The sequence below is a fragment of the Mesoplodon bidens genome, assembly GCF_964165515.1.
Source record: "Mesoplodon bidens genome assembly, chromosome: 7".
Classification (NCBI taxonomy): domain Eukaryota; kingdom Metazoa; phylum Chordata; class Mammalia; order Artiodactyla; family Ziphiidae; genus Mesoplodon; species Mesoplodon bidens.
The window spans coordinates 111,937,767-111,961,466 of record NC_138164.1 but is presented as its reverse complement, the minus strand read 5'-3'; the positions used below and the strand labels follow the sequence as shown (position 1 = coordinate 111,961,466).

Sequence of the window (23,700 nt, the reverse complement as noted above, 5' to 3'; positions counted from 1 at the left end):
GTATTGCTTTCTGTCTCTTGTTATACTGATAAGGAGGCTATAGGTCAAGTACCAGGCTCAGGCACTTGGGACAAAGGTGACCGACCAAGATATGCAGAAAAGGCCTCGGGTTGGGCAGAGTGGACATCGCTCGATTCACACACCTGACAGAGAAGGGTGGCTGCTAAGAAGGGCTGTGGATTTTGCTGTGTTCATTTGTGCATCCTCACCCTTGCCCCGGGGCTTAGAACAGCGCCTGACACATAATAGGTGCTCAGTAAATTACATGAATTCTGTTTTCTCCACAGTTCTTATTGAACACCTACTGTATGCTTAGCTCTGTCCTAGGCACTGGGAATACAGCAAGGACCCCAAAAGGTTCTGGCTGTCGTGGAGATCACATTTCATTGGGAGGAGGTTGAGAACCAAGGAAACCTCTCAAAGGGTCTTAAGTGTGTATGGGGGGGAAGAGTAGCTGGCTCGGGGAGGAGGCTGATTTAGAAATGGGTTTGGGGGAATTCCCTGGTGGTTCAGTGGTTAGGACTCCTCGCTTCCTTTGCAGGGGGCCCGGGTTCCATCCCTGGTCAGGGAACTAAGGTCCAGCAAGCTGCGTGGCCGAAAAAAAAAAAAAGTGGGTTTGAGCTGAGGCCTGAATGACAAGACAGAGCCGGCCTTGGCCGATCCAACAGGGCCAGAAGAGCATCTAGGAACTGCAGGTGCTCAAAGGCTCCAGGCCTTTGATCCTGCCCGGCATGGTGACACACAGATGGCCATGCACGCCTGACCCATGGGGACTGTTCACTAGAAATGTCTGATGTGTGAAGGAGTGAACGGTACGGCCAGGGGGTTGATGTGCTTCTCAGGCTATTCAAGCTCTTCACGGTTTTCCACTTGGGTTCTTCAGTTTATATTGCCTACAGTTTGGGAAGCCTGAGTTGCATTCTCAGGCCTGCCCCCAAACTCAGCTGAGTTCAAAGAGATGTGGCTTTTCCAGCCATAAAATTAAGGAGATCCACATGCACAGGTGTATGTTGATCTCCAGAGAAAGGGCTGAAAAGATACACAGCAGACTTCACAGGGATTCCCTCTTTGAAAGGCAGTGTGATTGTGGATGGTATGGAACCCAAGGGAACTTCAGCTTTATCTGTAATATTTAATTATTTCAGTAGGAGGGCTTATGTACTGTACAGGTCTTCATCGACTTATGATGGGGTTAAGTCCTGATAAACCCACAGTAAATCAAAAATGCACCTAATAAACCTACCCTACCAAACATCATAGCTTAGCCTAGCCTACCTTAAATGTGCTCAGAATACTGACATTAGCCTACAGTTGGGCAAAATCATCTAACACAAAGCCTATTTTATAATAATGTGTTGACTATCTCATGGAATTTATTGATACTGTCCTGAAAGTGAAAAACAGAATGCTTGTAAATGTATCCGTTGTTTATCCTTGTGATTGCGTGTCTGAGAGCTGCCCAGCCTCACTAGAAGGGAGCATACATATCCCTAGCTTGGGAAAAGACCAAAATTCAAAATTTGAAGTATGGTTTCTACTGAATGTATATCACTTTCCAACCATCATAAAGTTTAAAAATCCTAAATGTCCATTGACAGATGAATGGATAAATAAGATGTGGTACATATATACAATGGAATATTACACAGCCATTAAAAAGAATGAAATAATGCCATTTGCAGCAACATGGATGGACCTGGAGATTATCATACTAAGTGAAGTAAGTCAGAGAAAGACAAATATCATATGAAATCGCTTATATGTGGAATCTAAAAAAAATTAAAATGATACAAATGAACTTATTTACAAAACAGAAACAGACTTACAGACTTAGAGAAGGAATTTATGGTTACTGGGGGGAAGGGTGTGGGGGAGGGATAGATTGGGAGTTTGGGATTGACATGTACACACTGCTATATTTAAAACATAACCAACAAGGACCTAGTATTAAAAAAATCCTAAATGAAGGACATTCTGTATAACTAAAGAAAAAATCTGTCCTAATTTTAATCTGAAGAAGCCACTAAAGCTTTCTATGGAGTCCTGCCCTATAGATCATAGGCACACAGGAAATGAATTCTCCAAGAACTGGACAGTATTTCAAGGCAAGTATGTTTGCAATGAACTAGTGGCTGGGAATATATTTTAAGTCATTCACATGGTAGGAAAATTCCAACAGTGAGAATTTAATTACATTATGTTCTTTTAATGTCAACTTTTAATGTCCCATTATAATTTTTCAGATAAGAAAGTCCCAGCAACTTAAAGCTGTGCCTTAAATTTCTGGATTGTCAACTGCAGGTGCTCAAAGGTCCCAGGCCTTTGATCCTGCCCGGCATGGTGACTCACACAGATGGCCATGCACGCCTGACCCATGGGGACTGCTCACTAGAAATGTCTGATGTGTGAAGAAATCGCAAAATTTTCTTGCGATTTCTTGAACGCTGAAGTGTACAGCCGAATAGTGCATAGTGCTGGTGTGCCTTGGTTACTACTGTTTGATTTAGGAACGTATTTTTTCAGTGAGATTAGAAAGCGAATGCATTACTTTTTTTTGGGGGGGGGGCCGCGCCGAGGGTCTTGAAGGATCTTAGTTCCCCAACCAGGGATTGAACCCTGGGTCTTGGCAGTGAAAGCCCGGAGTCCTTGGGTTGCTTACATTGCTCGAGGGCAGAAAAAATACACGGTCAAGATTAAGGTCTGCGGTCAAGCCAGGGAGTCCCAGCCAGCGCTGCCTCAGACTGGCCTGGGGGTTTCTGGTTCCCCACCTGAGCCTGGAGCTGCTGGTCCTGGGAGTGTCCTTCCCCGTCCACCTCCCCTCAACTGGCCGGTCCCTGACCTCCGGCCCCGACTCCGCCCAGCTCGCCCCGCCCACCACCCTCCAGCACTGTCACGGGGGCCGCCTCCCCCGCCCCCATCCCTGCTTATCCCCTCGCACTTCCGGGACCCGCCCATGCCCCCACTCACTTCTGCGCCGCGCCTTCGCATCACCCCCAACCCCTCCCACCCTCTGACCCCGCCTCACGCGCCCCGCCTCCGCCTCGCCCTGGCCCCGCCCACCTCCGCGAGCCCCGCCTCCGCTTCGCCCCTGGCCCTGCCCCAGTCCATGGCCCCGCCTCCTCCCCAACCGTCAGTTGCTCGGCCCCGCCCCCGCGCTCGGCGCTCTGCCAGCTCCCGGGGCCACAGGTGCGCCGTCTGAGAGGCCTAACTCGGCGCCCCTCCGGTGCCTGAGACCCCGGCAGCCGTCGGGTTTCCCCGCGGTCCCCGGCCCGGCCTCGGGTCTGCAGAGGGGAGGGGGACGGTGGGGCCCCTGGTCAGCCTCGAGGGGGCGGCGGGACCCCCTCTCCAGTCGTCCCCGTCAGGGGCGGCGGGACCTCCAGGTCTGCCCCTCGAGAATGACGGACCCCCGCCCCTTTCAGCCCCAGTCGGCCGGTCGGCCTCGCCGGTGGGGGGTGGGGTGGGCGGGCCCCTAGGCCGGCCTCTCGGGAGCGGCGGGCCCCCCCGGGTCAGATCCCCGGGAGCGGCGGGCCCCCCGGGTCGGCGGCCGGGGCGGGTGGGGGCCGCCGCCTGACTGCGCCGCGTCGTTGCAGGTGTGCGGTTCCCGCCGGATCCCCCTCGCGCCGGGTGCTGGGCGATGCCCGGGCCCGGGTGCCCCCAGTGGACATGGAGGAGGCCTCTCTGCTGGGCGATATGTCCAGCCCCGAAGACGAGATGGTGATAGACCTTTTCAGCGCCGAGAGTCAGTTTGTTCCGGAAATCCTTCCCCTGAAAACCCCGGTGGCGGTGACGCAAGAGGCAGATGAGTTCCACGTCTTCAAAGACGCGTACCTGGGCTCCGCAGACCCCAAAGAGCCCCTGCTGCACGCCTTCAACGCCCCGCTCGGCGGGGACTGCGAGGGCAAAGTCAAAGAGGAGCTGCTGGAGGATGAGAACGAAGATGAGGAAACGCTCGGGGAGAACCCGAGTCTTCCCAAGCTCAACCCCCTGGAAGACGCCGTTCTTCCCGCCGCCCAGCAGCCGCAGGCCTACAACCTCTACTGCCTGTCCTCCCTGCTGACTCCGCACAGGAGTCCTGCCGTCGGGCCCCTGGGCGCCTGGGCCAGGGAAGGAGCCGCCCACCACGGCGTCCTCATGATTCCAGTAAGATCCACGTCGCACAGTACCCCCTCACCCCTGCCCTAGTGGAGACGGGAGACTTCCTGCTTCTACCAAGATTTTTCTCGTGTCAGTAGCATCCCTGATCGGATTCACTCATTCCCAACAGGGCGCATCCCTTGCTAAACGCGAGATGCATCACCCAGCCAAGCCATTCTACCTGAAGGTGAATTAGGCCCTCGGTCCCTGGTTCAAACCTGGCCTAACCCGGCAGAGATCATACAACAAAAGAGGAGGGAAACAAGTAGATTTTTTTTTTTTTTTTTTCAGCCAGGGAGCTTAGCCCGTGCCCCTTACAGTGCAAGCGTGGAACCCTAACCACTGGACCACCAGGGAAGTCCCTAGAAAGTTTTAAAAGCGGCTTTAGGAAAGAAACCCTAGTGTCTGTGAAAACAAATGCAGTGGGAGTCTTCACGTGCTCACCTTTTACATTTTTTCCCCTTTAGATTGATAAGGGTTTTAATTCACAGCCAGGACTCACAGTTAGTACTTGTGTTTGGTGAGCCTTGAAATCAAGGTGTTAGAACTTCCCTCTGCTAATAAGTGGTTGTTCCTCAAGCGTATGCAATATAAATCAGAGTCTACATGAATTCATGGTAATTGTCAGCCAGCTACCCTCTTTTGCTGTGGATAACTACTGGCAATTTTCTGCTTTGTTCTTATTTGTTTATCTTTTTTTTTTTTTTTTTTGGTACGCGGGCCTCTCACTGTTGTGGCCTCTCCCGTTGCGGAGCACAGGCTCTGGACGTGCAGGCTCAGCGGCCATGGCTCACCGGCCCAGCCGCTCCACGGCATGTGGGATCTTCCCGGGCCGGGGCACGAACCTCCGTCCCCTGCATCGGCAGGCAGACTCTCAACCACTGCGCCACCACGGAAGCCCTTATCTATTTATTTTGAACCTGGACACTGGGCAGTGAAAGCACGGAGTCCTAACCACTGGACCGCCAGGGAATTCCCCTTTTCTGCTCTGTTCTTGCTGAAGCTAAACAAATCAGTTTTTAAAGGAAACAAAGGATCTGTAAGGAAATGTGTACTGGCCCCTCAAAACGATCTAGTTTGGAAAACTAGATTACTCCGCTGTTAAATCATTTTAGTAAGTCATAAATTAAGCTTTTGTGGAACATTTTTGAATTGTTGAGCTGGCTGGAGCCTGACTTTGTTTGCATATCATAAGCCGTAGCAGCAGGAGCTTAGACTTCTGTTTTCTGGTGTTCTTTGAGCATAATCACTGCTCCTTAGCGCACAGGAAAGGTGGGGAGGAGAGGCTGAGGCCTAGAGAAACCATGGAGCATACCTAGTCCCACCAGCTTTCAGCTGGTGCAGAGGTCTTCCTCGGAATCTTTTTCAGATGGCTTGTAATGTCAGACGCTCCATTTTGCTACCAGACCAAACGTGTGTCCCAGCACCTTTTGCCTCTTGGTCCTAGCACCGCTCCCTTCCTGTACCAAGGGGACTCAGTGAGCATTCACCAGAGCAGGAAAGGAACTAGCTCACGTTAAAATAGTAAATTCTCTTTAAATGTAATTCAATTTTAACAAAATAAAGGAGAGACTATTTGGATGCTATTTCTTTGGTTTTTTGAATTTTTATTGACAATTTCCTAATTCACTAATAAAATGAAGAAGATTTAGCATGGACATGTTTGTCTTTTAAGCAGAGTGGAATTATTTTTCAGTAAATATTCAGGGTCAGTTGCTAATTTCCTTTTTCTAGAAATTCATTCCCACATATTGACCTCTGTTTATTCTGTAAAAATAGGAATTTACTATACTGTAAGTAGTTCAGATATCAGTTGCATGGAGCCGAGGAATTGATACATTTACTGTATAAGTATTTGTTAATTACAGGGAGATAAGTTAAATCTAAACTTTGATGATGTGGGACTTCCCTGGTGGTCCAGTGGGTACGACTCCGTGCTCCCAATGCGGGGGGCCTGGGTTCCATCCATGCTTGGGGAACTAAATCTCACATGCCTGCCGAAACTAAGAGTTCCAGCGCCACAACGAAGATCCCGCGTACCGCAACTAAGACCCAACACAGCCAAAATAAATAAATAATTTTTAAAAATAAAAATAAACTTTGATGATGTGTACATGACAAATTCCCCAAAGCAGAAAGCAGAAGGAAATTGAAAACTTTCTACGTTCCTATAAAATTTGAAATATCTAAATAAAGTTATAACTTGAAATATAGCTAAACTTTCCTCTGTCTTTTGAAACATTTATACCTAGATGCTAGTCTGCTGTGCTAAGGGATTTGGCAGCCCATGAAAACTATTAATTGTTTAGATCCCAGATTTTAAGTTAGACGATCTCCAAGTTTGGAGTCAACACCCACACTTTGAAAGATAGTTGTCTGTGCTGTGATTTTATATGAGGTCTTCCGAATGTTACCATAGAATCACTCTTCTTTGAAGGACTTTATGACCTGCCTCCTGGCCTCTGGGGAAGCTCACCTGTACTCTCTAATAGGCAGTCTGGGCAGGTGGAGGTTGAGGAGGGGAGGGAGGGGTGATGTGAGTGCAAGTTGACCGCTGCTTTCCAATCCTCCGCACAGTATCACGTCTTAAAAAGAAGCACCCTGAGTTTAAAACACTTAAATCTAATGGTTATTATTTTTTTAATCATCGAGACTTTTTAGTTTTTAAAATTCTGTTGATTTTCAGTAACATCATTGGAATCTCTCCCTATTTTTGGTAATTTTGCCGGTGTGTCACTGAGTCGTTGCAGAGGATAGCTTAAAAACAAAGTTAAAGTTGGCAAGTTATTCCCTACCCTCACCGTCTTCATGTTAATTATTGTCCTACCATTCAGTTAGGGAAGCTCTACTATTTATAAACATTACTCTAAATACATTGTAAGTTACAATATAAATATTACTAAAACATCAGCAAGGATGTCAGGCTTCTTGATGAAAAAGCCAAACAACAGACTAGAACATTAATACAACCTAATGAGCGTGCTCTGAAAGTGGCAATAGAGGAGCACCATTTCACACGGTTTTAAGGAAGGTCCCATGAGGCAGCCAGCTCCTTTGGAGTAGGGGGCTGTCGAGGAGCTCAAGGGGCAGCTGACCAACTGCAGAATCTTCTCAAGTTACTTATACTGTGTTCTTGAAGCAGCAAGAGGGCCACATCAAAATCACATCTCCACACCTCGTGGGCAGATGGTCCTTGTCCTCGGGGGTCCTTGATCCCCAGTGAGGCTGGTCAGAGGACTTGTCACCCCATCTTGCTGCCCCAGAGAGAGAATAATAGTCAGGAAGAGAGGACACTAAGAGTAAGGCTGCTCTTTACTTTAAAAATGTAACTTCTACAAAGAATTTTCTGTATTATGCAACTGTAAAGTACAATGGCCAAAACGTGATTTCTAAACTAACGTTTGCTTTTTTAGGTTGAAATCAAGGAAGCAGATGGTACTATCACAAGTAACAATCTGGAGGAAGCAACTTTGCAGAGCCCTCTGGCCCAGGAGTCCTGTTGCAAGTTCCCAACCTCACAAGAAGCAGAGGATGCCTCTGGCTGCTCTCAGAAGAAAGACTCTAACCCGATGGTAATTATGCCAAAGAAAATGTGTCTGACTAACATCATATCAAATGTTTGACCCTTACCATTACTAAGTCAACAGTAATATATTTTCAGTCATTATTTTTCATTCTGTTTACTTGTCGTATCAGCATTTTTTTTTTTTTTTTTTTTTTTTGCGGTACACGGGCCTCACACCGTTGTGGCCTCTCCCATTGCGGAGCACAGGCTCCGGACGCGCAGGCTCAGCGGCCATGGCTCACGGGCCCAGCCACTCCGCAGCAATGTGGGATCTTCCCGGACCGGGGCACGAACCCATGTCCCCTGCATCGGCAGGTGGACTCTCAACCACTGCGCCACCAGGGAAGCCCCAACAAATTTTAAGAACTTTTTTTTTTTTTTTTGCGGTACACGGGCCTCTCACTGTTCTGGCCTCTCCCTTTGCGGAGCACAGGCTCCGGACGCACAGGCTCAGTGGCCATGGCTCACGGGCCCAGCCACTCCGCAGCAATGTGGGATCTTCCCGGACCGGGGCAAGAACCTGTGTCCCCTGCATCGGCAGGCGGACTCTCAACCACTGCGCCACCAGGGAAGCCCGTATCAGCATTTTTGGTTGTCTTATCTATGAAAAGAGGGATATAATTAGAGCCTTTCTAATGTTTCTGTCACGTCTAAGATTCTCATTTCTACTTGATCTTAACAAATCAAACAAAGATTAGGACACCGCTCTCTTTGTTAAGGAGAGAAGCCATAAGTGACATCAGTCCATGCAGACCCGTGGTTGGCCCAGGAACGGGGCAGCTGGCTGAGCTGCATGGTTTGGCATGTTGCTGGGATGGTGGAGCTCCAGTTCTGTGGCTGTAGCACAGAGGCTGCTTTCCTTCCTGCCTGCCTCCAAGTTCCTAATGCTAACCAACACGCATGTAAGATAGGTAGTCAGTAACATTTGTGGTTTATGCGATATTTTTGCATGTTTGTAATTTCATTTAATCCTCTATCAACTCTGTAGTGTACGCATTGTTTTTATCTACGTTTTATGGATAAGAAAACAGAGATGTTACATAGTCTTCTTGTAAGTGGTACGTTGAGGACTCCAGGTCTCGGTGTGGTGAAGACTGGGAAGTGGGGGGAGCTAGGGAATCCAGCCCCAAGCATTCTTTTATTTATTATTATTCTTTTTTTCTTTTTTTCTTTTTTTTGCGGTACGCGGGCCTCTCACTGCTGCGGCCTCTCCCGCTGCGGAGCACAGGCTCCGGACGCGCAGGCTCAGTGGCCATGGCTCACGGGCCCAGCTGCTCCGCGGCACGTGGGGTCCTCCCGGACCGGGGCACGAACCCGTGTCCCCTGCCTCGGCAGGCGGACCCTCAACCACTGCGCCACCAGGGAAGCCCCCAAGCATTCTTTTAGCAGAGTCCGGAGAACCAACATTTGCCGTCCCCCGATCAGCTCTTTATTCCGATAAAGGAGGCCTTAGCCCTAAGGCATATACTTTAACTAGAAAACACTTGAATATGAGCTCATCATGAACTTTGGCTTAGCTGTGGCATACACCAGTACTCGCCTCTGTCCATGGTTCTCCTCAGGCCCATGGGTTCTGAGAGCAGAGCTTTTCCAGGACACCTGGAGCAGGTGAGCAGGATGAGAGCTCCTCCAGTTACACCAGCCTCCTGAGTAATGTTAGAACGCTCTGGGCAGAGCCCAGAATTGTGCAAGAGCAGAGGCCTGGAAAGTCCACTCTGAGCCTTTCCCCCCCAGTTTGTGCACCTGTGTGTCTGTGGCTATAACTTTATCCTCTACCTGCAAATAAAATTCCAGTCAAACATGAGTGCTGGCCTCTTATCCAACGTCAGGATGATCTGAAGGTCTGACCCAGTGGTCAGCACCTCATTAACATAGGCTCTGTGTGTGCTATTTTGGTAACATTGATCCTTGATGGTTATTTGGGTTTTCCTGTCTAGGAAACCCAAAGGCAACCTAACAGCAGAAGCCATAGCTTCTCTGGGTATCTGTGGTTTTACCATCAGAATTAGAAGCTATGTGCAAGCAGAAACAGTGACTTCTCTCACCTTCATGTTCAAGCTGCATCGCCGTGGACAGGGCTGACTGGTGTGGCTGACCGGCCAACTCACCCGGCTCACTGAGGACGTAGTTATGGTCGGAGCCCAACTAGGTGATCTTAGGGTTAACCTTTCTAAACCGCACTTGTAGGAAATGAAATAAGTGGGTATTTTAAAAGCACCCTACATGTTAACTAATAACATGTGCATGTGGCAGGAAAGAACAGCTGCTGTAAAACTGACGATTATTCTAAGTATCTGGTCAGCTACAGAGGTGGAGTCAGCGGGGCAAAGTCCTTCGTATAGTTCACTGGACCTGAATGGGGCCGGGGCTGGATCGGCACACTCTCTCCGTTTACGATGACCACGGAGTACGTGGACAGGTGACGGAAGCTCGGGCTCACAGTCACCTGTTCCCTACCCTAAACCTCAAGGGCCAGACACCCGCAGAGGAAGGCATGAGCAGGAACTTCTCTTAACACACTAACCACATCTCACAAGACATTTCCCAGGGGTTTTGCCCTGTGGTGCCTCCAGAGAGCGCATTATCGCAGGGTAGGAAACTGAGAACATGTCTATAGTTGACCGCTCTCCGTGAAAACTTAAATTCTGGATTAAAACTGTGTTCTCAGATTTAAGTTTACTTAGGTTCATATTACTGGATATCTTTTGCAAAATGAAACCTGATCATTATTTTTCATTTTAGGTGATATGTCAGTTGAAAGGGGGTACACAAATGCTGTGTATAGACAATTGTGGCACAAGAGAACTAAAAGCACTTCATTTGGTTCCTCAGTATCAAGACCAAAATAATTATCTACAGTCAGGTACAAAGTAAATTAATAGAAAAATATGTCATATATCACATGGAAGTTGGTAAGTGACTATGTTTGGCTTTGTATAGAGAGTAAAAGTGAAATCATCAGTGAGGCAATTTGGCAATCCCCATAGCCCATGAGTGAGCTAAGAATAGAAAACAGTATCTTTAGAGATTAATTTATGTACATTGTACTGACAATCTCAAATTCTTGGATAGCTGTCCTCCCCTTCTGCTAGTTGCAGAGAGCTTTGTGATCCTTGTACAACTTGTAGTACAAGTAGTCCAGGTGACTACTTGTACCCATGAGTGCTGTGGCTAGAGGTACCTGGGTTGAAACATCAAGCTTTTGCAGATTGGGCGGCGGGTTGACTGTTCAGATGTGGTAAAAACTGCATATGTTTCAACGTAAACGTTTTCATGTAGTCAGTGAGAACTGCCACTCTGCTTTAATCACCATGAGTTCTGAAATGACTATATCAAATGCTGATTTATCTGCCATTCATTTACTCAGAAACGTCTGTAAACTGGTGCGTTAGCAATAAATGATCTATAAGTACCTGATTACCATCAAATGACTTAGGAATGATTAAAGAAAGGCCAAATGACACAGTTTTAGGATTGTGTTTACAAAGTTTAGACACTAATACTTGAAAACTGGACACCTATGTGTACTGTATACATAATTGCGTTACTCTAAATCTTGGCCTAACCGGAGCCTCTCATTATCAGATGATTCACCGACCTTGTCAATAATTTAAATCAGTATTACATCTAAATGTCATATCAATGGGCCTTTGGAGCCCAGGGCAAAAAGAAAGAGTGTGACTCCCAATTCCATCCTGGTAGTCTCTTTACCCAGGGACAGGGAACATGCCTTTCAGACATTTACTTTTCTATGGTGCAGAGAGCCTTCAGGAGCACTTTGCTGCACCCCAGCCACGGCTTCTCCGGCTCCATTCCCTGAGGGTCAGAGCTGCATCTGCTCCTCTACAGGCAGAGAAGGGTTCTTTCCTAATTCCCTTCCTTCTGGAACACGACAAAATCCTAATGCCTTTAGATCACCCACCGAAGGAAGATTTACATAATGCTCTCCAAGTCTATTTCCTTGTCATGTCATCATAACCGCCCCCCCAGCCCAGTCTCCTTTGTTTTGCTGTGTACACATTAAATATCACCATAAAATAAATGCATTCTGTTACTGAAGTCTTAAGGTAACATCACTCAAAGGATGCACAAGTCTGGAGCAGGAAATGTGTTCAGCTGGTGGGCAATCAGGAGACTAAGACACATTTCTCCGGCCACTTTGACTAAAACGTAGAGTTTCACAGGGACCTTAGTGTCTCAGGGATGTTTTGCATGGCACCCTGAGGCCAAAGAAATACCTGTCGGTTCCAGTCTTAAGTAGTTTGGTCCCAGTTAGTAACCATTTGAAGAAGAGTGCAGGTAAATTGAAAGTAGTTCATGTGGCGTCCTACAGATGGTGCTGTGCTCTCCTTGAAAATGTGACATACCTAGTGCGTCCCTGGTGAGTTTGGGGCAGCACTGGAGGGCACCTTAGCACACAGTTTGGGAACCTGGGCACTGACAACATTTTTTAGCATAGCTATCCCTGGAAGCTCGAGTGAAGTAGCATTATGACAAAGCAAAAGGGTGTAATAAGTAAAAACAACAACAAAAAAACCCAAAAACATTGACCAGAAAGGTTTTATAGAAAACTTAAACAGGATCAAGATAAGCGTCAATGACTCTGCACATGTTAAACTGAGGATACATGATCATTTTTGTACTTTCTTCCATGTGCAAGTGGAAGAGGAACAATATATGCTATCAATTAATTGTAATTGTCTTCCTTACAGATGTCCCTAAACCCATGACTACTTTAGTAGGAAGACTTTTGCCAGTACCAGCAAATTTAAATCTCATTACACAACAAGTGAGTCATTGTTTTAATAAAAAAATACAATAGGGCATTCTTGTCTCTTGAAATATCGATGGTCGAAGTTTTTATGACTCGGAAAATATAATTTATCCTCCATTTCACAATCAGCAGTGAAACCAAGTATCCAGTACCTTCACTACTGTGTCAGACACTGGGTGGGAGTAATGGAGTGAGTCTGAGAGCCCATTCTCTGCCGGCCCTGTGAGAGTGCCCGGCCCTTTCCTATAGCCTCTGAACCCTGGTTCTGTGCCATTTGCTGAACATGTCCTTTGCGGTCCGGTCCTGCCACCCATTAGCATATACCACCCACTTGGTCTAGAATGTCTCTCACCTTCCTCAGTGTTAGGGAAATGCTCTTTAAAAGTTTAAAACGCTTTTATGATTACACCATAATATGCATAGATTAAATATAATTATAAGAAAAATGTGCTCTTTTCCTTAAGTCTTGTTTTTTTTTTAATTTTTCAGTTTTGACAGTCCAGGGTTGTATTTTTTAAAATTAATTAATGTATTTATTATTTATTTTTGGCTGCGTTGGGTCTTCGTTGCTGCGCATGGGCTTTTCTCTAGTTGCGGCGAGCAGGGGGCTACTCTTCGCTGCGGTGCACGGGCTTCTCATTGTGGTGGCTCCTTGCGCAGAGGTGGCATTTAAAGCCACGGGACTAGAGGAGATCTCTGAGGCAGTGGGTATAAATAGAGTGAAATATTTTGCTGAGTGAGTAAATAAATACTTCTCGAATGATCCATTAGCCAGGAGGGTCAAGGAGTTAATCAGGGCCGGAGATGAGTGTCAGCCTGATGCTATGAGCGCCTGATGCAAGTCTCTGTCGATGCTGCACGTAGGCCTCTACCTCCTGGCCTCCTCCACACCACTGGCCTTGTTTTGCTAATGGTTTCAGCCCCAGTCAGCAAGGCACACGTTGGACTTGCTTTTCTACCACTGAGCTCGTGCACTGAAAGGCCCCTTTGGACCATAGTCTCCCTGTTTCTGCTCCTCCCCTCTTTTCCTTGGCTGTGTTTAGACCTACCTCATTTTGGCTCCCCCGACCTCTTATCCAGTGTGGACCTTGGGGTAATTATTTTAGCAATGCATTTTCTGCAACCCTAGAACCCCTGGCTTCCTTGCCAAACCCCAATTCTGTATATTCTTCAGCTCTTCGCTACTCAAAGTGCGTGCGGTGTGTGGACCAGGAGCGTGGGCATCACCAGGAAGCTTGTTAGAAATGCAGGATCTCGGGCTCCACCCCAGGCTCACTGACACAGAATTTGCATTTTAGCAAGATCCCCAGGTGACGTGACGGGGAAGCACCCTCTTAGGGTTTATTTCTTCCATCCTAGGCAGTTCAACATTGCCGAGGAAAGTCATGGATTCTAGTATAAAGCCGCCCTAGATTTACCACCTACGTAGTACTGAAAAGACATCTCTCTTTCTCTGCTTTACTTTGGGGCTAAATAAGCAAAGGAGAAAAAGAGCAATTGTATTTGGTTTATGCAAAGAATTGTCTCAACCCCAAGAGCTGTGAAATCCTTTCTTCAAAAGAATGCAAAACTTTGGACTGCCACCTGGAGACGTTGGCCCAATAATTAGGTAGGTGTCTGGGCGACTGCAAAGGAAACAGTTGCAGTAACCTGTGAACACTTCCCTCCAGTAAAGTGAGTGAGAGGAGAGCAGAGCCCCCCAGCTCTCGGCCAGACCCAAGAGGGCGGGTCCTGGGGGTGACTCCTCAGTGGGACTCGGGGTTTGGGGTGGGGGGTGGATTTGTAATGAAGGAGTTGGACCCAGAGTGGTTTCTCAGTGTCTTCAGACCCCAACAGGGATTACACACAATTTAAAAACAGGCAGAAGAGAGAAAAGAAGGAAGATGAATAAAATGTGTTTTTCCAAGACCATGCTTTTCTTTCTTTCTTTCTTTCTTTCTTTTTTTTTTTTTTTTTGGCTTCACGGCTTGTGGGATCTTAGTTCCCCAACAAGAGATTGAACCTAGGCCCTCGGTAGTGAAAGCGTGGAGTCCTAAGCACTTGACCGCCGGCGAATTCCAAGACTATGCTTCTTAAATAAAGCTTATTTTTAAATTTCAAGTTTTCAGGGAGGAAGGGACAAGGATAGGATGTTTAACTGTGATACATACAAATAATCTCAAAACCTAAATTTATTCAACACTTTAAGTTTCTTCAAGCTTCTGATAAGAAGAAAATTAGGTCAGTGTTGATTTTGCTACCCTTTCCTTTCCCTGTGAGCCACGCTAATGGATAATATAAAGGAAAATGAGAACGGAGAAAGCAAAGGACATGGATAATGCAGAGATTATGACATTGCTTTTGAATTTGTTAAAATTGACTACGAAATTTTTTATGACTAGATGAAAAAGTAATGGTTGCCAATGAGACTTCAGATGTCAAGATCTCTTGTGTTGTACTAAGGATATAATAATAATTAAAGAACATTTCTAGCTTACAGAAATTTGTAGTTGAATTTATTTCACAGTTTGTAGTTCATCAAAATGAAAAAGATGCCCATTGCAATATCGCCGGCCAGCCAACTGACAGCTGTGTGTACTGCTTGCCAGCTTGTGGATAGCCTGGCCCAGAATCCATAGCCCATTTCCGTCTCTGTCCACAGTCAGGGCTTCCTCACCCCAGGGCATTCTGTGGTCAGGCGGGGTGAGATGACTGGGCTGGGCTCTTTCCACTTCTGCTAAAAAGCCTCGGCTGGAACCTGCTCAGGTGTTAGCAGAATCATGGTGGTAATAAGGCCTGGATGAATGTAAAGGGATTGTGATGTAAACCTCCAGAAGAAAAAGAATCATTTTTAGCTGTACCTAGGGGCTGACGGGAATGAACTTTCAAAATGTATACTAATTCAGATCATGCTTGCTTTTGACTTTACACAGCTTGTTAATGGAGCCTTACCATCCGCAGTCAACGGGTTTGCTTCCCCTTCGGGATCAACTCTTCCAGGACCACCCAAAATAACTTTGGCTGGGTAAGGATTAAAAGCAATCAATTGTCACTTACTTTAATGTAAAAGTTTAAGAGGCTCTTGGGTACATTTGTGATTTTTTTCCTGAGTTTTAAAATTAGCTTTACCTGCGAACCTTTATGACTTCTAACCTATGACGTTTATATTCAGCAGTGCACTAACAGTGTTGCTGCGCGTGTCTGGTTTGTGGTCGCTGGAAAGACTGGTCTGTAACCTCCATTTGCTTCCACTCTCCGTCCACCGTCCGCGGTCAGTGTTTCAGAGGCTTGCTGCCGTTCCTAGCTCTGTCTTGAGTTCACATTGATTTAAACTTAGCTGCTCTGTTTCTTTTTTGCTGTCATCAACATAAGCAATGGTGTGGCAGTCACTTAGTGTCACGTAATGTCGACGGCAGTCTTTATGTGCCTCTATGGCTGCCTCTGCCCGCTGCCTCCCCTGTTCTCTCAGTTCACGTTCAATGGCACGGGCCGAGGCACACGGTCTCCAGGTGGACGTGGCTGCTCTCACCCGGGGACTCGTCCTGCCATTTTAAAGTCGTGTCTATAACTGTAACTAATTAAACTAACCAAGCTGGTCGAAACTCTTTGTGGAGTTAACGAGTAACATTCATGTGCTATTAGTAGACGGGGCAGCCCTTTCTGTTCATGGAACCCTTTAGTTGGTGATGGAGATCAGTCTCTCCCCGCCTTCTGAAGTTTTGGGGCACACAGCCTAATGCAGATGTACATCTGAAGACCCGAAAGAAATCAGGGCAGGCAATTTAGGAAACGTAGACTGTGACCTCTAGAGCCTCCGGGCTCCTGAAGTGTCTACCATCAGGCACATCTTCACTGCGGCGCTGGTGAGGGTGAGGACAGTTGTCCGGGGTGGTGTGAGAGGTTTAGGTGGAGTTCTGGAGACTTGCTGGGATTCAGCCAACACTTCACCTCCGCATCGTCGCTGAAGAGTGTCGGTTGCTCATGTGATTTGCTGCTTCGGTCTTAGCTGTTGGTTGCGGAGCTGGTTGATGACTCTCACTTGATTTGATGGACTAAGACTATAGGAGCCATTCTCCTGGCTCCACTCTTGGCGCGATGGATCAGCGAGGGTATGGTTGCTGTCGTTGTAATTGGTTCTATAATCATGGCTCTTAACGTTTCTGGACAAAACAACTATGTGGGCAACCTCTAGATTCGGCTGGTATGTAATGCTGCTGGCATAGTATTACACCATATACCCAGGACGTTACTATCCTGAAGATACTCACTTTATCTTTCTTGTAATCTGGGAGCATCTGGCCAGCAGTATTGCACCACTGTGTGCTTTAGCATGTCTAGCACATTCAAGGGAATTTGGTGTTTCTAACACTTTAGTTCAAGTGTGTGCTCTCAGAGCTACAGTGCCATTTGAGGTTTCTCTGTGTTGTAGCTGATACACGTTTCCACAGAGGAGCAGTAGTGAGGAAGTTTTCACCGCAGTGTATTTCTCCTTTTTCCCACCCTCCCCCTGCCTTCTTCCCAGTCTCTACTAGGTTTTCTCTAGTGTGAAGGAATTATGCAGGTCATAAAATATTTTTCTATTATAAGTGATGTGCCAGGAACAACATGAGCTTTGTTTTTGTATTGTTTTGCTGCAAATAATTACTTGATTTGATGTCACACCACTGAATCAGCCAGATGATTTTTATCTCAACATCCATAGTACGGACAGTGTACTGGAATCTCTACCAATTTATTATTTGTGGTGAGGGAGCTGTCAGAAAACTGTTTGCTGACTGCTTCATTCTGTATGAGTTCCCAACCACAACTAATTTGCTAGACCTCTTTACCTCTTTAGATGCTTTGTTAGGCTTTTTTTTTTTTTTTTAAACTTCCACGAGATAAGAGGGTCAAGCTAGGTCTGAAGACATCAGAAAGGAAATTCTGTCAGCCCAATACTGTTTAAACCTTCTAAAATAGTAGATGACATAGAAGCAGGCCAGCTTGGGCCTTACGGCCAGCAGTCCATATGGGTGAATTCACCCAATCGTCATTCTTTAGAGATAGGTGGTGAACTGGCTAACTTATTAACTACCTTATCATATGAATAAAAATTCACGTCCTGTCACTCTGCATAGCTTTAATAATCTGATTATCAGTCAGGCGTTAATGTGAATTTTGTTACATCATTGATGCCTTTATTTTTGGTGACATAATGAACATTATAATATTCAAGAGTCCGCTTCTCTGGAAATTTTTTCTTGAAGGTGAGGTCATATCTCAACTGTGGTACAGTTTATTTATAATGCTTTTCTGAGGCAGAGTTGTCCAGATCCCTTCTAACCCTTTACTCTTCAGATTGGTAGAGTAAAGAGCAGTCAAACATTATTAGAGCCATGGAAGTTTTTTCCCAGTTTAGTCCATTACAGTGAACTTGTCCCTTTACTGACCCCTCAGGCGCTCTGTGCTCATCCCTGAGGTGGTGTCTTTGCTCGTGCTGTTATTTCAACTGAAACATCCTTTTGTTGAATAACGAAAAACTTCACACCCTTGAAAGTCAATGTCAAGTTCTACTTCTTTCAGAAGTAGTTTGTTTTGTTTTTACATCTCTATTAAACTGCCCGTGAATTTTATGTCACTTACAATCAGTATCATATAATTTGATAGTTGATTATATAATATCTTCTGTTCTCTAATTTTTCAATTGTATATATCATCTCATGTCCCAAATTATTTGGTGGATTCCTCTAGAACAGTCACTGTAAATTTTAAAAAATATATGTATTTTGGTGTTCCCCTGAAGCTCTTATGACAGTCCTGGCCACATGGGGATCTCTTAGTCAGTGCCTGTTGGCATCTTCCTGACACTGTAGGTACTCAGTGAATTGTCCTCTCTGCTTCCACAATTGTGGGAGGTCACCACTGGAGTGTCTCCATGGACCTCCACCTCATTTTTAAAGAGAAGAGTTTTGGTTCCTCTGGAAAGGTAGTGCCAGGCCGCCCCATGCCCCATTTTAGAGGCAGGGCTGAGGGCAAGAGCAGTGAAGTCTGTGCACATGTCCCCTTCCCCTGAACAGCCCATGTGTGATCCAGGGTGGGTGGGCCAGGAGCAGTGTAGCCAGATCTGCCATCTCCAGGCACCCATGAGAATAGAAGGCTGCAACTCTCCTCTCTATAAGGAGAAAACTAGACTAGACGAAGAATAAATGAATATAGCATGCAATGACATAGTATGGGAACATTATTTTAAAAACGAGAGACATCTCCAGAAGAAGTAACACTTAGCAGCTCACCCAGGAGTCAGTCGCCATTTGCTGTTTCAAATGAGGGAGGTTGGGGTCACGAAACAGAAGCAGAGCCAGTGAGAAGAGTGGCAGAGCCCTGAGGAGCGAAGCAGCCAGAGCAGAGGGGAGGGTGGGCTGAGCTGAGGCTGAGACTGACCTCAGCCCCGACTGGAGACGGTTGTGTTTGTGAGGGCACGGAGCACAGGCCGAGCGTAGTTCCTGTGCTCTGTGGGGTGACAGGGGACTGTCAGCACGCCCTGTGTGTGCCAAGTACTGTAGCAGCTCCTGTAGGAAACCCGAGACCAGGATGTGTCCCTGCCCGGAAGCAGCCAGTGGTTGCAGAGGCGAAGCCTGCACACGCAGTCTCGGGGAGCAGGTGGCCGAACTCGAGGGAGGGAGGGAGAGCCCCAGTCACAGCCGGGGTTTTGGCACGTGTGCTCCTTCTCGTCCCCAGGATCTACCCACCGTCTCACGTGGCCAACATCCCAAGTTCTCTCAGGGAGCAACATTTCTAAGCAGCACTTGGGAACTTGTCCCGATTTCTTAACCCACAGCCGCCTCTCAGGTTTAGCAGCATCCAGCGCACATTCATCTCTCCTCCTCCTTTGCCCTTGGAGATGGCTTCTAGGCTAATCCCCAAAGGAACGGTGAGGAGGGAGGTCCCCAATGCCCACATGATACATTCAAAACACGCTTTGATACTGGTGGTAATACTAGTTGGACAGCTCTAACAATGGGAACAGTCGTTTATCTGTTAGTCTTTAATTCATACTTTTCATTAGTGTTCTGATTTTGGAAAATACAGAAAATAAAAATAAAAAGAGCTATTTGGTGTGGGGGGCCACACACAGTAGAGGTTTAAACAGATCGGTGGAAGAAGCTCGGGGAAGGCTCCTTGGGGAGCAGACAGCGATGGGGTCCCTGGACCTGCAGCTGGACCTGGCCAGGCTCACTCCCCCACGTGTGAGTGTGCGTGCCACGCCCCCTCATGGTCAGGCACCGATAAATAACACCCATAACTCTCTGGTGTTGAGATTTTCAGTATTCGTTCAAAAACACCAGGTGCTTAGCTAATTCTCTTTTTAAAGAGTAACGATCTGAATACATTTTCTTTTTTAACCTTTATAGAGTAACTGTTAGTTCATGGGACACAAAGTCTAAAAAGCCATGTAACTGTACCAAATCCCAGTGTCTGAAATTGTAAGTAATCACAGATCCTTCATTATTAAATAGAAATAAGGTCGTTTAGAAGTCAGTAAGTGAAGCAGAGTCCAGACAGACCTGAATGGCTAGTAGCCTATAGGTTACCGTTAAGACTCAACAGCTGCGTCCTGACGCTGCTCGTAAACCAGAGCAACAAGAAGCCACACTTCCTGCATAAACCTGGTTGGAGTCTTTTGGTGTTATCTTGACCCACTAACCTAGGAAAGGACCTCAAGTGGTGTGATTTTCTCGGATTTGGCTTTCGTTGTCCAGCCCCCCAGACACGCGCTAAACACGGCATCGTTGTTGAGCATTAACTGGAACATTTCCACCTCCTAGTTCTTAAAAGTTTGATGAATTGGTTTACTCTATATTGAATTCTTCTTAGAAACATTCTCCTCCAGGGATGCCAGCTCCCGGGAGGCTCGCTCAGCGGCGTGGTAGGGCGGGTTGTGAAGCAGAATCATGGGCCGGGGTGGATGGTGTGGCTGAAATAGGAAGTGGACCGGCCACCCCGACTGACGGCACCGTGCGCTCGAGCCCCCGTCCCCACCCTGTCACGTGGAGACTCTCACTGGTGTGGTCTGCCGCTCTCAGCCTCTGCTCTGGACTGCCGCTTTCTGCCCTGAGTGCCTGCCTAGCTTTGTTACGTGATGGAAGGGGAGATGCCGCCTCGCCCGATGTCTAACAACCCTAACCACCATCTCCACGTGATTTTTCCGTTGCAGAGCTTCTGCTGAAGTCACTGAGAGCTCCAGTGATGGGACAGTGATATGGGGGTGCAGACATGGATAAAAATCCAGAAGTCCATGAAACTTGGTTCACAAAACAAAACGGAGAAAAAATCTGATTTTTTTTTTTTTTTTTTGCGGTACGCGGGCCTCTCACTGTTGTGGCCTCTCCCGCTGCGGAGCACAGGCTCCGGACGCACAGGCTCAGCGGCCATGGCTCACGGGCCCAGCCGCTCCGCGGCATATGGGATCCTCCCGGACCGGGGCACAAACCCGTGTCCCCTGCATCGGCAGGCGGACTCTCAACCACTGCGCCACCAGGGAAGCCCCTGATTTTTTTAAGTTAATGTTGAAATCTAGGGTTGACTGTATGTGAATACTGAGCTGTCATTGGTTTAGTCTGTGAATGCGAGGCCTATACCTGTCTGAACGTTGGAAACGCCACGAGACCACTGATCAGGAGCTCTAAAAATGCAGCTGGGTGAGGAGGAAGGAGAGCAGAGGGCAAAGCCCGGACCACATGACACTGTCAAGCCAGAGTGGCCGGCCCAGATGGAACTTCTGATGCGGTGGAGGACGAGGTGGTAGAGTCTAGAGTGGACAGAGCCGGGGGTGGGCGCGGCTTCCTGTGGACAGGGACTGCCAAGCTGCTGGCTGGGGTGGCGGCTGGGGAGCCCGTGAATAACCCATGAAGCCTAGAGCAAGGTGTAGACTATGACCGGGGACAGAATGAGGTAACTCTTAAGGACGTGGAGATGAGATGAGTCTCCAGGGAGGGTTTAACTTATTGATTATCTCATAATGGAAAAGCCCAAGAAAGAGCTTCCTGCCTAGAGGCAGCTTTCCAGATTAATCGGTGACTGACACACTAAGAAAGAGTTTATCATCACAAGGGGGCTTGGTCAGCACTGGGACAAAGGAAAAGGAGGCTCAGAGTGTTTCCAGTGCTGTCCAGGGAAGGGGGGCAGTGTCGTCTCCAGAGAAGTGCTGTGTGCTGTGTGCCGGGGAGCTTGCACCCTCCCGTTGTGCCCCGTGACTCTGCGCCTCTAACTGTTACCACACTCAGTGCCGGCTGTTTAGCTTCCTCAATAGCTCCATCCCGAGGAGCAGGGGGCCCTGGGTAGAGGCTGCAAACGTTTTGGGCACCGGAGGGGTTGTTATTTCCACCATAAATTAACACACAGCATTCTGAGCAGTGCATCGCAGTTTGGTTGGTATCAGCCTGTCACTGAGAAACCAATTATCTCTGGAAATACTGCTTTTGGAAAGGCCAAGGAATGGGCAAAGGTACCCCCGCGGAGCTTCTTGGAGAGACCTGTGAACTGGTGCTGGCGGCATCGCCACTCTGTCTCTAAGTGTGCCACAGGCACTCGCATTGGAGCAAGTCGGGGGGGTGTTCACGTTGCCTGCTTCACTAGCAAGCTTCACTGCTTCACTAGCAAGCATCACCACCAGCTTCCTTTAGCATTTTACTCCCCGCAGCTAAGCCACGTTCAAGGCAATGGAATCTAATTTTCTTGGAGTGCATTTGTCCTACTCTATTTGAGAGTCTCTCCTGGATAAAGGTTAAGAGTGATTACTACTAATTGGCCATTAATAAAGAGAAAACCACATTATTGTATTTTTTAGAAATCAAAGTGATACATACACATGGGTAAAAATCAGTGACTATATCTGATTATGATGGAAAGTCCTAGTACCCTGCTCCACCTCTCCCCACTCTCTGGACTCCTCCCTAGAAGCTACCATTTTAGTGACTTCTGTTTTCAGGCTTTCTGAAGTTTGCTTCCACGTCTGGAAAGGTTATCTATTGCCTTCTTGCTGTGGGAGAGGAGGGGCCCCCTCTGCGCTCATCCCCCTTTGCCAGAGCCGCCCTCTGTGGTAGTGCCTTTGCTGATGACCCTCGAACCCTGAAGTCACGTGCTCCAACCTTTTGTTGTTCTCATTCCGTTGGCCATAAAAAGCTGAGAATTACCGTGAAATGATAAAGTTAATCTGTATAATTAAAATGGTGTTGATGTAAGCTTAATTAAAAGGTAGATAAATGTTTTGTGATTATTTTATTGAAAATTTATCAATTATTAAAAATTGATTTTAAGATCTTATAAGTAGTTCATGTCTACCTTTCCATCACTGTGGGAAATGATTTTCTTAATAATTTTTATACATTTTAAACATTGATTTACTGCATCATGATTAGGTTATTAAAACACTGATTGTAACCCACTTTTGTATCAGGATTTTTTTTTTTTTTTTTGCGGTAAGCGGGCCTCTCACTGCTGTGGCCTCTTCCGTTGGGAGCACAGGCTCCGGCCGCGCAGGCTCAGCGGCCATGGCTCACGGGCCCAGCCGCTCCGCGGCACGTGGGATCTTCCCGGACCGGGGCACGAACCCGCGTCCCCTGCATCGACAGGCGGACTCTCAACCACTGCGCCACCAGGGAAGCCCCCAGGATGTTTTTTGATACAGGCAGTGACATGTGTTAAATTCTGAACCTTTGGACAATAATTTCATAGAGTGAGAAGGAACCCTCTGCAGTGGAGTGGAGAAAGGGCTCTTCTCTTTCACGAGCACGCTGAAGGAAGGAATTGGCTTTATGTTATGAGTATAGGGTTTTTCCATGGCAGTTTTAATTAGCCCTTTCATGTATCGACTTTAAACAAATCCAAACTCAATTTTTTAAGCATCTTCCATTCCAACTCCATTTTTTTTTTTTTTTTTTTTTTTTTTTTTTTTTTTTGCGGTATGCGGGCCTCTCACTGTTGTGGCCTCTCCCGTTGCGGAGCACAGGCTCCGGACGCACAGGCTCAGCGGCCATGGCTCACGGGCCCAGCCGCTCTGCGGCATGTGGGATCTTCCCAGACCGGGGCACGAACCCGTGTCCCCTGCATCGGCAGGCGGACTCTCAACTGCTGCGCCACCAGAGAAGCCCCCCAACTCCATTTTTGCTGAGATACTGGGTGGGACTTGTAGGGAGCAGCTATACTATCTAATTTTTCACCCTAATCAATACTAAATCAAGATTTTAATCATAGATTGGGTAGTCTCCAA

General features: G+C 47.2%; 1 protein-coding gene across 1 annotated transcript in view; it reads left to right on the top strand.

Annotated features, from left to right (window-relative positions):
• Positions 1 to 3,663: 3,663 nt before the first annotated feature.
• TESMIN (testis expressed metallothionein like protein) overlaps positions 3,664 to 23,700 on the top strand; it is a gene marked incomplete at its 5' end in the record, with an annotated part of 40,346 nt that continues 20,309 nt past the window's right edge. Inside the window, 5 exons of the mRNA XM_081238876.1 lie at positions 3,664 to 4,140; positions 7,548 to 7,706; positions 10,442 to 10,562; positions 12,412 to 12,488; positions 15,386 to 15,477. Of these exons, the coding sequence (XP_081095002.1) occupies positions 3,664 to 4,140; positions 7,548 to 7,706; positions 10,442 to 10,562; positions 12,412 to 12,488; positions 15,386 to 15,477 (926 nt within the window). The remainder of the gene's footprint in view (positions 4,141 to 7,547; positions 7,707 to 10,441; positions 10,563 to 12,411; positions 12,489 to 15,385; positions 15,478 to 23,700) is intronic.